Here is a 17,147-nt window from a genome sequence, read left to right as displayed (position 1 = left end):
TGTCTCTGCAACAACATGTAGCTCTCTTCACAGTCCCCATTACAGCGTAGCTGTGACCTCACATAGTAGGCGAGAGCCTGCTGGAGAAGATGGTTCTAGGAAGACAAGGCTCTTTGACAAGATTCAGAGGCCAAAAGTGATGTATTGAGCTTTAGGTACAAGGATGAGTTGCTACTTCAGTGGTTAGCTAAGTGGTAAAATAGTTTCTCAAACACTTGAAGACTTTAAATCAAAATCACTTGCCTCTCTAACATAAAAGTCTAGTTCAGCAACAGTACCGCTGAGGATAATCCTTCCATTAAAGCTCAGCTTTCTGTTACTGGTGGAATTCTGTTGTCTTTTTTAACAAGAGGATTCAGTGCCATCAGCCATCCCGCAGTAACCCACCTTGCACTCTCATGGAAACCTCCAAAGATGATCAGTTGTCTTTTGCAAGCAACCATTCGATGTCCACTTCGTCCAGAGGGACTCCCTGATGCCCTGCAATGCAAAGAAATTCCACTTATCAGCAAAATTCCCTTTCCTGTTAGTATGTCAGTCCATTTTTATTGAAGCCACTGGCAGCTGAGCTGGTTGAGTTCAGCTTCTGTTCTCCTGGAATGGGAAACCATGGGGAACTTCATTGCCTTAATATATATGTATGCTTTTCTCCAGAACAGTATGTGTGCTCTTCCTCTAACTCTTGGTATTTGCAACACAGGCATTCTGCAGTAACAAATTTATTCCTAGTGATAATCCATCTAGTCTCTAACAGCACCCAAAGTCTTGAAGTCTTTTCTGCTATGACTCAGGAGCTAATTTTTCAGGAGAGTCTAATGAATAGCAGTTAACTCCCACAACTGCAAGAAAGGCACTCCAGAGAGAGATGTTTTCTCCAAGTACCAAGTAAGAGTCAGAGACTGGTTCTGACATCCAGTCTCCTTCAATGTCTTAGGGAATCACGTACCCATAGCATCTTCACTCATCTGCCTGCAGTTAGGATAGAACATCAAACTAGTGAGAAGACTTTGGAAATTACTTAGGTTTCCTCAAGAACAAAGGCATTGCAGCAAAACAAGTCATCGTTATTATCTTACACATTAAAAAGCAGCTACACATTACTGCTCTCCTCTTTCAAGCCTTCCTGACCTTTCAGTTAAATGTGCCACTTCCATTTGCAGGAACAAGAAACAACACCCCATCTGTCACATCCAAAAGCTTCTCGCAAAGTCAGGCAGCTGGCAACGACATTCCTGAGAGGCAATGAAGATGCACCTTCCTTCATGTTCACCCACAGACTGAGCATCATATGAGAGAGAACAAAAGAACTTCAAGAACTCTCAAAATAAAGGCAACTTGAGGCCAAACCACAGAGAAACAAGGTTTTGCTTTGTGTGTTCTCTGCCCCCATGGATTAATCTATCACATTTTCCTTCTCGCTGAGGAGTCTCCCAAAGTGCACACAGTTAGCACCACTGAACTCAGCAAGACTTCACAAACAGGCAGCGTTAACATGTGTTAAGTGGTTGCAGAATCTGGGCCTAAATAAATAAGAAACCTGCTCACCGTTGAAAACAATGGCAGAACCTAAATCCACAACCCTACTGCTACACTTTAACTGGCAGCAGGCAGCTGTAAAGTGTGGTGATAGATTTCTGTGGAGAGAGAAAATGAGGGCCCTTATTCACCATCAAAAATGACAATCTCACACCAGTCATAATGAAAAACTCCAAGCAGAACAGCAGCGTTTGGGTAAGACTGAATTAATATTGATTGCTTAGACTTTTTATTCTAACAGAGAGTAGGGTTTTCTAGGCATTTACTGGATTTTTAAGTACCACCCTGCAGAACAGCACCTCTAGTATTAATTTCATCAAGATGCGAAATCATTATTTTCTCTTCTGCAAAAAGCTCCCACATTATTATTCCAGAGGATGGCACCTTTTAAAATTTTTTTTTTTTTAAAAGAAGGAATTAAAAATCAACATTAGCAATAAAATCCTGTTCTCAGAGAATATCCTCTGCCTTGCTTCTCCAACAGGTTTCCTCCAAGCCAAAAATCAATTCTGAACAATAAAAAGTTTATTCATTGATGCGAGCGTTTTAATAAATAAGTTCCTAGAAGTGTACAAGTGTCACAAACAAAAACATTCAGTCTGAGACCTGATCTGAATTTGAAGAAGTTTCACTGGCATCAGCACCACTTGTTCTCACTCACAAGGCTGCTCTCCCCTTTCTTGAGAGTACATACACAAGCTACAAGAACTGATGCTGAAACACGGTTCCAGGAGGCCTCATCCTGCACAGTATTGTATCATCTCAGCTTCCCTGGCCTTAGTGTTACACAATGCAGGAATCAGCTATAAAGGAAAGTTTATAGTCTTTGATGTAAGGACATGCCCTCCTAAACTTACAACAACTGCTCTTAGAAAGTATTTTTACATAGAGCTATTCATACAGCCAAGGTCCTTTGTCCCCAGTCTCCAAACAACACTGGAAAAACCAAATGGCATAGTCAAGCAGGACTGCCGGTAACGTAGAACCATCCTGCCACTCCAGAAGGCACTCGCTGCAAGCTCAAAGACTTGTTTCGCAAATGCAAACCGTCTCCTTTCACCTGTATCATTGCTCATGGTCCAAAACAAGCATTTTGGAAATGGTTTCACAGACTTTATGATTAATACTCTACTTCATGGGGTTGACACCAGAAAGCAGACATGTGGGAGGGAGCTGTAAATTCTCCAGACTTTTTTTAAAAATAGATTAAAAGATAAGTCTGGATAAGGACTGGCTCTACACATGAACAGCATGAGTCTGATCAGAACCGCTCCATAAGGAATTCGCTTTTGCTTGTAGAGTTAATCTGGGACTTATAGTAACGTAACAGACCTGAATTCAGCCCCCAGATTCAAGAATTAAAGACTTACATGTCACAGTTGCTACAGACTGCATATTCGAGCTACCTTTTCATTCATTCCTTCCTTCGTCCAGAGGATGCTCAGATCAATCTCGGAACCTTTCCATTATAATAAAAGTCATGATGCAGAGAACATCCCAACAAAGGGGCATTTCAGGACAAAGCACTTTTATCTTCCAGTATTTGAGGCAGCTGAAGCCCAGGACTTCAGTGTTCAATTTCACATCTTACACTCGTGAATACAAACAATCGTTCCGTTCAATGGCACACATAGAACATCCATGTGTTTGTATACTCGGTTAGGAAGTATACAAATGAATACACAATTGCCACAAGGCACAAAATACTCAAGTCAAATCCTTTGCAAAGTCAATCAACAGTTGTACCTTTGGATCCTGATCTACCAAAGAACAAGCTCGCAAGGCTCACTTCTGGGCTGACAGAGGAAGCTTACTCAATGCTACACCAAAATAGCCTTCTTTTCTTTAAGCACCAACGCACCTTTCTACGTTGTGTTGCAGGTCCTGATCTTTCCGGTGCCGGCACGTGAGCAAGAAGAGCCGTCAATCAGAACCAAACCTATGCTGAAAGGCATGCTGCACTGCAGAGACTGCTCCAATTCTCTCTGTAAACAGCGTTAAACATACGCTTGTGAAACGCTACCCTGAAATATTTATAGCACCACATCTCACAAAACTGTTATGGGAAGTATCATTAACATTCCAGTATTAAAGGGAAGGGAGCTATACAGGCTCAAAAGCAAGACAAAGAGCCACACAGAGGAAAGATCTAACAGTTCCCAAGCACAACCCCAAAGCATGATGCTCCCTGTCTCTCTTTGAGGGAGTGCACTGGGCCACAGAGAGCTGACTAAGAACGTTCTCTCTGGGAAGGAATAAGGGAATTAGGCTAAAATATTGCTTAGCTCCAAGGCAGAGTAACAAACAGTTCATGCACTGAGGCAACCTTGTGCATCACACACATGGTAAGGTGGTTCCAATAAGTCAAAGTCAGTTGCTGGCAAGTCTTCTAACGGGCTGGGATTTGTTGCGTTTGGACTGCCTTTACACATGCAAAATGCAAGTAAGTATTGCTAAATATAACAATTTTTAACTCTGTCAAGCAGACTGGCAGCACTGTGCTCTGTGCTAGGAGATAATGGAGATCCACTTCCCCAGCAGCCTCTGCAGACACAGCACAGGGATCTTACAGGGATGAGTTATTCAAGGTTTTCTCTTCAAAAGTGTTTTACAGTCAAGCCTCTTATGGCACCAAGATGGTCTGTAGCATAAACTGAGGCCAGGAAGAACAACATAATTGTTTGAAATCTAAGCTGTGGGGCTGGAATAACTAATTTCCTAGAACTGCAAGTTCAGATCACAGCAGGGTCTTCTTAGCTATTCAATCCACACAAACCACTCCATTCAAACCCACCTGAAACCAGGCACATGATTCTTCCCATGTGGAACAGAAATAGGAACTTTGTCTCTCTTGTCCAGACATTTCTTAATGAATAATTACGTTACTCTATTATTTGCACTAATATGAGGTCTTCCAAGCCTAATTGAGTTTAGGCAATACCCCAAATATCTATCACCAGCTATTTATTCAGGTAACACTGCTACCACAAGGGACACATGGAATGATTGCTTGGCCTGCTAAGTGCAGGCTTGTTGTACCAGGGCCAGTGCCCCAGCATCACCCACAAACCTACACAATCTGCCCCCCGCCATTTAGTCTTCCCAAACGTGTTCACTCTCCCAATAGCACTAGCCCCTAAGCTGACCCTCACTGTCACCAGTCATCCCAGCTGGTTAATGGCAATCCAAAAGAAGCAAGTGATTGACTTCAGGCAGACATGAGAAACCCATGTGGAAAAATGACAGCAGCAATGGGGTTCCCTTGCAAGAAAAGCAAAATACTGAAGGAAGTGAAATGCAGCATGTGTTATGATCATAGTTTTAAAAGAAGTAGGAAAAAAATCCCTCGTACAACTCAACAATCATCTCTGCCCTTTCCTCTTCCCCCTTCCGAGCAGACTGTAATCAAGATGCCATATGGAAAAGCAAAGAGGCAGCAGAAACTTGATTTTCACACTCAGTCAGGTTAGCATTAAAACAAAGACATCCCCTCCCAGCCTCCTCCGCCAGATGCCTCATTAATGCAGCTCTTGGAGCTCTGCCCAAGGATGGGGAGGAGATGCACTTTGTTTTATTTGAACACTGGGACCAGGACACAGGCATTTTCAAAATTCCAGCAAGGCTGAAAGACAGACGTCCACCCAAACACATTGGGAAGTTCAAATGGAGTAGATCCTGCATGGAGCAGGGAGAGAGAAAAGATCATCTCTACAGGGCACTTTCATCCATATAATTTACGATGCTTACTTAGAAAATGCCTATCCTTTTATCTGCTAAGAACCAATGAAGTATCAATGTCTCCAAATGCATCCTTCCACTGTGGCATGGCAGTCAAGGTGACATGTGACAACCAATACCTGGGGATGGAGGGTAGCTTCGGGCGGCTTGAAGAGTGTGGTACCGAGACCTTGCTCCCTAGCTGGGACTAGGAACTCGCCTTGCCCATCTGGCTCCCTCCTCACTAACTGTAACAACCCATCACAACAAAACCTCTTGTCGTGGTTTTAGTCCACTTGGGGCCTGGGACTGCTGGGAGCATCCTACAACTCGCAGAACACGCAAACTTCATGCTCAGCTCCAGGAAGAGAACAGGTGCTTTTGGAGTGTAAGTTACACTCAGCATCCCCATGGCTGCTCTCCCACATGGGATAAGATGCGGGACGAGTAGAGACTCATAACCACCTCATTTCCTCTTCCCAGGCAGGTCAGGTACTGCAGCATTTGGTTTGGGAATGGAAAAACCCTAAATCAGCTCTACAGCAACACATCTGCAAACCCACGAGAGAACAATTTGCGCCATCAGTGGTGGAGCTAACGAAGCCTCATCTGGATTCTCCGATGGCTCACAAAAAACAATCTCCCGCCCTCGCTCTCCCTGCAGCTGGGTATTAACGCTGCTCTCCGGTGAGGATTTTTTCAACCAAGAGTTTGGTTGAAATGTCAACCCTTTCTCTCAGCAGGGACTCTATGGTGAGCATCACTTCCTCCCCCCCGCCTGCTTACATGAAACTGGTAGGGACGTAATGCATTTGAGTTCATCCCCTTTATTTGGCTGAGATTGAGCAAGGGATTCAGAAGTTATTTTGGGGGAGTTGGGAGGGGTACAGTCACAGTCATTACGTCAGCTTCTGCCTAACAACAATAGGCAAGATCAGCCTGCACAGTGACAGGTCTTTTTAATCCTTGCACCTCTTAAAGAGCCCTCCATAATTTTGGAGGGTTTCTCTCACCCCACTTCTCAAAGACAAGCAGGGCTCACTAGATTAAACCTGGTTTCCTGTAACATGACAAATTACAGCTGTTATTACATTAACATTGCCAGGTCTGGAGCCAAGAACCACACTGATGGACAGGAACCAGCCGCTTACGAATCAAACAGTTTTCCCTCAGCCTCCCAGAGCAGCTCAAAAGGACGATCCCTGGATTCTTGCAGAGCAGTCAGCTGCTGGGATCCTGTGCTGTGAAGCATCCTTCTAACCCAGCCTGGTTCAGTCTCCTTGGGATTTTCTGCACTTTGGCTTTATATGCCCCCCTGCACCTTCCCCATCAGAGTCCCTTCAGTGCTACATTAACATTAGTAAAATTAAACCTCCAGATTTTCCCCTTGTCAGGCAGTATCAATGTTACCATTTTGCAGGAGGCAGGGGGAAAAGGCAGACAGGCGTGATGACTCACCGTGTGGCCTCAGGCATGTGCCAAGGCAGAGCCAGGGTATCCATCTCCGCACAGCTCAGTCCTAAACCACCCTCTCAATTACTGTGTAAGAAGAGACAGACAACAGGCACCCACACTCTGTAAGCAGGGCAAAAAGTGATCAACTTAGGCAGATTTAGGGCTTTGCACCTGAAGGAAGGACACGGAGCTCATAACCAGGAGCTCATCAGGTCAAACAGCAGATGAGCATGTTCAAAAGCTGTTGCTTTCCCCAGTGCCACCTCAAGGGTCAGCTGCACGGGAGTTCCAGCCCACCTGAAGCTCTGCTCTGACTAATCCCAGAGTCAAGACAATCCCAAATTCCAAGAGAAAGCCTATGTCTAAGTCAGAACCAAAGCCACATCTCCTGCCTCTCAGTCCACTGGATTACCCACCAGACCTCTTCTTCTCTCATGCAAGTATAAATGTGAGCAGCAAAACCGAGAAGCCAAAGCTTAAGGAAACATTAGCGGAGGACTTCAGGCCAGATCCACAGAAGATATTTAGACACCTTAATTCCTGTCAAAAACTATCAGGGCTTTTGGGACCTATTTACTTTGACAGGTCTGAATTATTGTCTTGCTTATCCCAAGGAATCTTGAGGCAGCAAATGTAAGTTATCAGGAATTGGCGCTGTGGATAGACACAAGATACAAGCTGTCTTCTCAAGCAATGGTAAAACTGGGAGATCCTGGTCTTGTACAGCCCAGCCAGGAAGAGCCCAGGCAGACGGAGCAACAAGTATTGTTTTGAAATTGGACATCTACACCTGCCATGGCTGGGAGGACAGAGTGCTGCTCATGATACTCTTTCCTTCAGTTAAGTAACACCCGAGCACACCCATGGTCCAAATATCACATATTAATAACTTTGGCCTCAATAGACTTGGAACACATCTCTCATTTTCACTTCTTTCTGGGAGCTGTCCTCTCCACTATTTCTAGGATGGGCACCTCTATATTCAAGGGAGAGGTGAGCGGACTGCAGAGAAATCAGAGCACTATATCAGGAATCAAACTCAGATCATGCTGGCAGGGTTCCTCAGGAGGTCAACATCGACTTCAGAACACATCACTTACTTGATCTGCTCCCAGGTCTTGGTAGCCAAATGCAGGACCCAGAGATCCTTGTAATGATAGAACTGTTCCCCATTTGGAGATGCAAACTCCCCGCCAAATACCCACAGCTGCCCGCCAGCTGTGGGCACCACTGCCGCCTGCCAGGAGAAGAAAGAAGAGCTGTATCAGACAAGGGTTCAGACACCAGAGACAGGAGAACGTTATCAGTCAAATGTGCAGCTGCCTCCAAATACCAGAGAGCAGACAAGTGGCAGCGGCTGCTGCTGACTTGCTTTACAACAGCAGCTCTCCAGGGCTGAAGGAAGGGGAATTTTAAATGTAAGTTACTCCTTGCTTAGCACACCTTCCCTATAGCAAAGGAAAGTTGGTCTAGGAGCTGGGCTCTTCCCACCTCCTGACATCTTGAATTCCAGTCCTACAACTTCAAAGTTCCCTGGGAAGCATCTCGGGATTTAGTTTAACAATAATTATTCAATTCCCTCTGTTCACCAAAAGGAAACCTCTCCACAGCTAAGACTTGGCAATATTTCACCCATTCTTTAGTCACATAAATAGCTCCTGCAGAAGACATACTGGGGCTGATGAACTCTGAGCCATGGGAGGAAGACGGGCACTTCCTGCCTCCAAGACACACCTAACATCCCAGCACTGGGCAGGCAGATTAACGCAGGGAAAAGTATTTTGGAAAAGGCCATTAATAGTGCACAGTTACCCTTTGCAGTTTTTGTAGATTATAAAACAACAAACAGTAAAGAAGCCAAGCTGCAGCACAAGTCCAAACCTGACTCTTCCCAAGACCTGAAAAGCATTACTGCTTCCTCTGAAGAAAAAAAAAAAAAACAGTAAAAAAACCCCAAACGCAAAAGGAAATGCATAGCATTTGGACAAGAGGAGACTTTCTGATTTGATTAGGGCAGGTAGCAGAGAGGAGAGTATCACAGGGGTTTTTTAATTTTTTTGCACAGAGCAGCACTAAAACACTGTTGCGATGCAAGCCGACAGGTAAAATGAGGGAGAGAAGAGCAAGACTCTACTTCCTTAAAATTATCTGTGTAAGGACTAAGGAAAAAGGAAGGAATCTCAAAAAGGAAACTACATGACTGTGCAAATTTCTTCTTTGACTGGGAACTCTTGGATTGTTTAAACTATAAACAAATTCTTCTGCACGTGTTTTTTCCAGGGTACCTGTCACAGATCAACATTGGGATAATGATCTCTTCCTTCAGAAGGGCTTCATTACCTGCCTGTCTTTCCCAGCAAACAGCAAAAAAGATTTTTACTATCTGACACATGACCATGCCCTGATATAAACCAGCCTATACATGCAACGATTAAACACATGAGAAAATATGGGGTGTGTTTGCAAGTAGTCTTTGCGGGAACATGAAGTTACCTAAACAAAGGGGACACATGCCCGATTTTCATGGGTATCTAGTGCTTAAAAGCTTAAGGGGAAGGTATATGCAACAGCCTGCTCATACAAGTGTGTAACCTTTTGAAGAGCTGGCTCGAAATCCATGACATAGCCAAACCTTTTCCTTAAACAACAGAGAACACCCATCCATAGCTATTCTCACCTCAGCTCTGTTGAACTGATGTAATGAAGTCAGTCTAACTCAGAGGATCGTGTGTCAGAGACCAGAGATGACAAATAGGACTGAAAACAAGCACGTACAAACCCACAGAGACAAGTTTACCTTTGAGGTAATGCAGAATATGCATTAAAGTCACAAGGAAGACAACAAACCAGTCAACTAATGAGGGTGAACTGTCACCTGTGTGACTATAATTACTTATCAGACAGAAAACATTGTTGAAGCAGGACTCCTCAGATAGGTTTCTCATTTTATTTCCGTTGTAATCCAGTTGCAGCTCCCCGATGCACAGCCTGCCTGCTCAGTTCCGATTCAGCTGCTAGACAGCCACCTGCTGGCTACCAACACCCCAACAAGCACCTCTGAACTCCACACCCACAAAGCAATTTTGGTTTTTCAAAATGTTTGAATTTATGATTTCTTTGTGGAATTTGCCCTCTGAAATCAAGTTCAAGCACCACAAGGTAGCCCAAAAATCAAGTCAGAACCTTTGAATTCAAGAAAGGACACACAGCTCAGAGCAAGACTGGCATTTAGGTGTAGCATAACAGGGGTATTTGAACCTAACCAGGGTATTGGATCTTACCAGGAAGCTCTAAAGAGCTTTGGCCATGGGTAGGAAAATAACATTCGCATCCTGTATGCCAGCTTTTGAAATCTACTGGTCACCCAGCCACTTGCTGCGACAGGTAAGATAATCTTATCAGCCAGGTGGTGAGGGCCAAAGACCTGCAAAAAATACAAGTCTTTGGTCCAGTTTCTAACGTGCAGGTGTCCACATAAAGTAAACAAACCCAAATCCTTCATCATCACAACCAGCCAGTGACCATAATGACACAGGCACAAGAGAGGTGAATACTAGCAGAGAGGCACGACATCCCAGGGAAAATTTAAATGACTTTGTCTATTGCCTTTTCAGACAAAAGAAAAAACAGCCCAACTTGCAAGGAAAAAAAAGAAATCACAACCCAAAGGCAGGACACACACAATGAGTGCTAGTGGTCCATTGTGTTGTATAGCTGGGACACTTGGCAAAGCCCAACTGCTACGTGTTAGCAGGGATACCCTACAGTAATGGGTCTTTGACATTGCTAGAGTGGCAGTATTCATAATGCGCATAGATGTAGACCTGTGGGCATTAAGGAAATAATCACGTACAGCAACTCTGCCATTCATAGCACTTTGGTCAAATTCAAAGACATACCCTGACCAGCACTTTGAAAATTCAGTGCCATCCTGGGATCGTGGATGGTTGAGCTGGTCCCTATATAACGCAGCAAAGAGCATTCATCTTCAAAAGAAGAGTCTCCCCCATGAGTCCTGTCAACCCAACAGATACAACCCCAAATCTTCATTCCACAATTAACATTTCCAGAGGCCACCCAGTGATCGGAGAGCACAAGCACCTTGGACAGGCCTGTACAGGCCCCCTCAGCAGAACAGGTGAAGTGACACCAATGGCAGCCCATTACAGGGAGAATGAAGAGAAGCCAAAAACCCTCAGGGGAAAAAACAAACTAAAACAAAACAAAACAAAACAAAAAAAAAAAATCAACTCCCATCCATCTTTAGCGCCACGTTAGAACAATTCCAACTGCTGCTCTGGCACCCAGTACTTTACCTGGTGAGCACATCGCCTTGGTGGTGGGTTGGGGATCTCTACTTTAGACCAGCTGTTCTTCCGGATGTTGTAAACATACAGTTCGTTATACAGGTAGGTCTGTTAGAGAGGAAGAGAAAACACACATCAGCACAGCTCTGCATTGGACAGGGTCAGTCCGTCCAAGCACAGGCACCCCTGAGGGTTATCTGTGAGTTTAGCAGAAAAGGAGCACAGCACCAGCTTTGCAAAGAAACAGCTCACCTGCCTCATCAGGCAGGGAAGGAGGACAACGACCTCCTCCACCAGACTGGGACTCAGCAACTTTTTCAAGACTGATCCACTGGACTGGACTGTTCTTTTCCAAACCCTTGGTTAAGCCTGTGACAGCTCAAGATATGAGTACTTAAGAAGTTGGAGCTTAACACAGACGTGCAGGTTAAAGTTGCCCAAACTGCTGCTCAACTCCAGAGACACGAGCAGCTTAAGGTAGTGAAGCAAGCAGAATTAGTTTAGCACATCGCATTGGGTGACCCTAAGGCGGCCAAATATCATTGTCAGGCTTGAGTTTTCAAGTTACAATATGTACAACTTCTCAGGGTCATGAAGACCAGTTTGTCTCCAAGAGCACAATAAACACTTGGAAGTTGCAGAAATTCAGTGACAAGGCTGCCCACTTGCAAATATTTGCTACTGCACGCACCTCCAAGGCAAGCAATGCCTTGCCAGTAGCAAAACTGCAGAATATCTTGTTTTGAAAGGTGGAAGATAGAGATTTTTCAATAGTTATCCAAAAATGAGGGGCAGATATGACTACAATTAAGTCTGGAGAAATCATGAAGCCCTGAAATATTTATGCCGAGACAATCACTCTGACTCCTTAATGGGTTCTAGCATGTCTCCTTCCTGCCAACTGTTCAGGCATGAGACAGTATCACGGCAAAATTAAAAGGCTATTTTGCTCTCATTCAGGGACAAATACATATTTTATGACTGCTGCCTTGAATTTCACTCCAAATGAGACTCATGCAAATTACAGTAAAAGGCAAGGAGAGGGTAGAATAAAGAAAAAAATGGAAGTATACATTACTTTTTGACCATTGAAATATTCACCTCCAAAAAGGATCAATTCGTCTTTCTCAGGGTGGGCAGAAAGGGAGCCATTCAGCCTGCAAAAGAAAGAGGGATGACCAAAACAGTAGATGCATAAGAGTCTTGTAAAACTCAGAAGTGTGCAGCCTTTAACTCGGCTAGCACTAGCACCTCTGCCCTCTAGCCACAAAGCTCTCTCCATCATCTGCCAAATTACTAGGCTGTGATATTCACCCCAAGGCTAAAAACTTCTCAAAGAAATTAACTTCTTAAAAACTTCCAGCAAGATTAATTTGACACTGTCTGAAATCTTCTCCTATTTTAGGAGCACACGTTACACTGTCATTTAACACGCCTTTTGACGTGAGCTCTTGAATTTTAATGCTGGTGTGTCAAGAACAAAAATTAGTTTTATGGGGGCACATAACTATGGGTAGAACTGGGCTGTCTCGTATCAACTTATCTGCGTCACTACTCTGCAGTCGCCACTGGTCCTTGCTCATTTACCAGCCACCAAAGTGTTCTGCGCCATGTGGAGACAGATCCCTACCACTCCCAAGGAGGAACTAACTGATGACTGTAACACCCCTGTGAGATTAACAGCAGTGTACTGACCTGTCCCACTACACAGAGAAGAAAACAGGTATCACAGAAAAAGGCAGTTATTTAATCAGCCACAGGAAACAGAAATACAGAACTTAGAAGTATGTGGACCTCAAGCCTACACTTGACAAAGTGTCTTATATCCCATGACACATCCTTTTGCCTCTGAAGTCCTTTCAGCTTTCTAGTCCAAAATCAAAACTTCCTCTTAACTTTTGTTTGTCCTCAAAGCCCTGTTATCTAACCCTGCTTTGCCTCCTTTAAGTGTGCTGATGGGATGATTAAAAAGTGGATTTTAAGGCCAAAAAAAAAAAAAAAAAAATTTTGGTCCTTTTTTTAACCAGAAATTCAATATAGTAGATATAACTCCAGATATCAGCTATGCCAGATATTATGCCTTCCACTCTCGGGAAATAACTTCACATAAATAAATTTCATTAAAAGACAATCAGCTGCTGTATAAGTGACAGCCAAAGTCTTATACGATCTCTTACCTGGGTGAGGGAGGTGGGCAGGATGTCTCAATTACTTGGGTCTTTTTAGCATCTAAACTCTGGAATTCTGCTATCAGGGCTTCAAGATCCTCCTGAAAATAAAAAGCCAGACATGAGTTACTTGACATGCACAGAGCCATCTGCACACCACACGAAACCAGCACTCACCCTCATGATTTCCCTTTTTAAAAAAAAATCATCTGTTTAGGTTCCCTTCATTCAAAAACAAGAGACGGATGCTGAGTACTTCCACATAGGCTTTAAAGACTGGTGTCCCCTAGAATTCTCACAAGTTGCTCAAGAGAGTCCTAAAAGGATGGTATTCAAAGTGCATTTAGTGCACATCTGCTATTCCTGCAGCAGAAACACCGCACAAATCCGCAAATAAATACAAGTCATTTAAGCCCTAAACAAAATGATGAGCAACTATATACATACATATATATATACAATCTAGCTAGTCCTCCTCTTTGTCTGCAATGGAAAAATGCCTAAATGGCACTGGAAACTCTTTTCTATTCCCAGTTCATATTTTAGCTGGAGAGAAACCTGCACCTATTTTTATTCCCTTTCAACTTCTGTCAATTAAAATCTGCCTCCAAACTGCAGATACACCGAGCTGCAAGGGCAGAAGCAGGATTGCAGCTAGAGGGAGTTTCTGATCCATGCTCTCTCCTACAACCCCCACTGCTCACCAACTCCCTTCAGTTCACCTTTCTAAAACTGTGGTCAAAGCAGAGATTTACAAAATCTGGGGATTTTGCCTCTGCAGCATCAGCTCTCCCCGCAGCTAGTATACATGGACACTGGCACCTTCCTTGTCTTAAATTTTACACTATGCTGGTAACAGCACGTTTTCACCAGGGAAAGGTAGCTGTTTTGAAGCTTAATTACAAGCACCCACTCTAGGAGTGAGAGAAACAAACATTCTCATTTGCTTTTAAGACCAGAAGGATGGGGGTGATAGAAGGCAAGAAGGGACCCTTCAACTGCATTTGCTTGTCCTCCTTGTACATCTTCTGTCACAAACTACACCCAGCTTGTCAGCAATAAGGTAAAGTCTTCCTGGTAGCGGTTTTCTTTTCACCCCTTTTCCCCTTTTCCCAGTTCCCTCACACACAGGCGCTGAGGGCTCCACAGCCCTTAGCCACATGTTGACCCGCAGGCCTGTGCAGCAATACTGCTTTTTCAACAGGACTGCCCTAACACTAACTCTAGAAGTTTCACGGGATGTGCAAACCCCTCGGCCCGCACACCTGGTACCCCACTGATGACCTGCGGGCACCCAAGGGGCTTAGCCAAGTCACAGGCCACCTGCGTTTGGATAAACTCCTTTACTTGCAACTTGAAAACCTCCTGTTTCCAGCCCACTCCTCCGGCCTCCCCGTGCCTCCACCAGCTTTCCCTCCCCAAGACCCACCGAGGGGCCCAAGGAAGCTCCGCAACGCCCCAGCGGAGGCCCAGGCCCCACGGGCCGGGGCTACGGGAGCCCCCCGGTCCCGCCCCTCACCTCCTCCTTCTTGGCTCTGCGGGACACCTTCCTCTCCATCTTCGCGGCCGTCTTCTCGGCCCCCTTTCCCTTCTTCTCCCGCTTCCCCTTCTTCCCCATGGCTGAAAGGCCGGGCTAGGCCCCGCGGGGAGCACCGCGCTCGCCACGCCGCGCTGGCCGCCCCGGGCGTACCACGGGTCGGGCAGCAGCGCCCGCTTCGGCCCGGCGCTTCCAGGCCGCAACCCGCCTCCTGCCCGAGCGGCGTGGCCGCGGGGGCCCTCTGCAGGGCCGGCGGACTCGGCGCGGCCGGCATCGGCCCGCAGCTTTCCCTCCCGCGGCTCCCCAGCTGCGGGCCGGGGCTGAGGGAGTGCTGTGGGCAGGGGCTGCCCTGGCCCGGCCCCGTGAGCCCCGCCGGGCCGGGGAGAGGCCTTAACGCGGCTCCACACACCGCCTGTCACCGGCCCTCGGAGTCCAGATCCCCTTTGGACTCATGTTCCCATTCATTCGTGCCCCGAGGAGACCGTTGAACCCACAAAATGGCCCCCTCCCCTCACACAAAATGGCCCCTCCTGGGGAAGCAAAGGGCCTAGGGGTTGCCCGAAGGCCTAGCTAGGCCTGGGGGGGAGGCCCTGCGCAGAAATAAAAATGAACTGTGGGTTGAAAACCTTGGGGATTGAGGGGCAGCACAAGTGTTTTCATTTTCAGATGCAAAGGTTTGGAAATGGGGTTTATCCAGGCTGGTATCAGAGACCTGGGGCGTTGGAGAGCTGAAGGAAACGCTGGGCACTGCAAGGTGATGCTGGGCAGCTGCTTTTTTCCCTTGATGGTGGGGAAGGAATAACGGTGATTTGGCCTTTTGCGTGGTATTTCATATGGATGCTGAGCCCAAGTAAAATTCCTGGGAAAATGCCAACTATGAACATTGAACTAGAATGTATACTGTAAATATGAGTTCAAATACATCTTTGAGCTGTGAGTTTCCTTTCATCCCCCTGTGCTTCAAAATTGCTTTTGTAATTGCTTCTCACTCCTGGAGAAGTAGTACAATCACATTCTTCACTGAATTCCCACAAAAACCTGCATTACCTGGAAGCAGGGTGATTTTCATCAGTGTCCAACCCACCACCTACCCCAAAACCAGTGAGGATATCCACTGAAGGTACAGCTCAATGCCCACCAAGTTAACCCAAACATCCAGTACATGCCATGGCAATTGCAGGATGGATCCTCGGCTTTGAACGTCTACCTACACTTGAACCTAAGATCTTGGAAACAAAGCCCCAAAGCATGAAGAGAAGAGTTGGGAAAATATTTTGAGGTTGCAGACAACATACATCCCGACCAGCATTTTGTTTGGTCGTTCTGAAAACATTGCAGTTACAACTAAAGCTGCAGCGTGTCAATGTTTATGTGCAGGAAGTAAACAGAAAGCTACGGAGAGACCGGGTCAAGTGAATGGGGCAATTTCTCAGCTGACATAAGATGCAGGAGCTCTGCTGAGTTCCCTGGCGCTGCACACAGACTAGGAAGTCTCCCTGCTGCTTCTTGGTCTTTAACCTCAAAAAGACACCGGTGTGTGAAAATGCATCCCCTCCTGATGTCTACAGGAGTTTGGTCACCAATTCCCCAGGGCCATATCTTCTTCTAACTCTTTTTAGGGGAAATTTAAAATTAAAAAGACTGCTTCTTTCTGAGACTGGGTCTTGAAGTCCTCACCAGGCATTGATTTCCCAGGGAAGCAAGGAGTCTGTCACCTCCTGTACACCCCACTCCACCTGCCCCCATTTGCATCGGCTTCTTTGGTGCTGCATCATTCGAGGTTATTTCCATAACTGAGTGTGCAGAGATCCTCTGATCTGTAAACACAAATTGCATTCTCAAAACTTGATTTTCCATATTTCCAAGTGTAGTTTCAGATGTTCAGGGTCATTTGGAGCTAACCACCATGTAGGGAACTGCGTGGGGTAGAACATTCTTGGTGTGAGTTCTCTGATCTCTTGAACTATATAGTCTAGTTTCTCATGGTTTATGTGAAAAAAGAGGATGAAAGGATAAAGGAAACTTTGCACTGCACTTTGAAAATACAAAGCACAATATAAGCATGAAACAGGGCATGAACTTCTCAGGGATAAATATACCCCTGTTCCGTCATGGTGTAGAAATCCTGCTGTAGCAATGACGGTACCTGTTAAGAGATGCCTCTTCCTTGAGGGGGCACCTTGATGGACACCTTGACTCTATAGATGAAACTGAAGATTGTGCCGTGAGAGCACCAATGCCCCAAAACATGAATTGAAGACTCCAAAGGTAACTTAGGTGAGCTCTTTTCACAGGCTTCCCATCATCCTGAATGGGAAAGGCCGCTCCGCATTCCCACGCGGCATGCACGGATGTACTCCTACACGCTCACACAAACATCTTCACCCAGCTGGCAGACAGATGTGCGGTCCCAAACATGGCTGAGTT

The 17,147-nt window shown here is 45.5% G+C and overlaps 1 protein-coding gene across 2 annotated transcripts in view; it reads right to left on the bottom strand.

Annotated features, from left to right (window-relative positions):
• Positions 1–14,940, bottom strand: part of KLHDC4 (kelch domain containing 4) — a 28,238-nt gene extending 13,298 nt beyond the window's left edge. The window contains exons 1-6 of one of the 2 annotated variants that reach the window (XM_075765325.1): positions 14,703–14,940; positions 13,193–13,284; positions 12,094–12,172; positions 11,025–11,123; positions 7,809–7,945; positions 388–480 (exon numbers count right to left, since the gene is read on the bottom strand). In XM_075765325.1, the coding sequence (XP_075621440.1) occupies positions 388–480; positions 7,809–7,945; positions 11,025–11,123; positions 12,094–12,172; positions 13,193–13,284; positions 14,703–14,801 (599 nt within the window). In that variant the 5' untranslated portion in view covers positions 14,802–14,940. Of the gene's footprint in view, positions 1–387; positions 481–7,808; positions 7,946–11,024; positions 11,129–12,093; positions 12,173–13,192; positions 13,285–14,702 lie in introns of those variants that run through there. The other variant, XM_075765327.1, reaches the window with a different exon arrangement.
• Positions 14,941–17,147: the final 2,207 nt, after the last annotated feature.

This window comes from Balearica regulorum, chromosome 13, assembly GCF_011004875.1.
Source record: "Balearica regulorum gibbericeps isolate bBalReg1 chromosome 13, bBalReg1.pri, whole genome shotgun sequence".
NCBI lineage: Eukaryota > Metazoa > Chordata > Aves > Gruiformes > Gruidae > Balearica > Balearica regulorum.
Note: the sequence above shows the minus strand (reverse complement) of the source record. Positions and strands in the feature narration are given on the sequence as shown.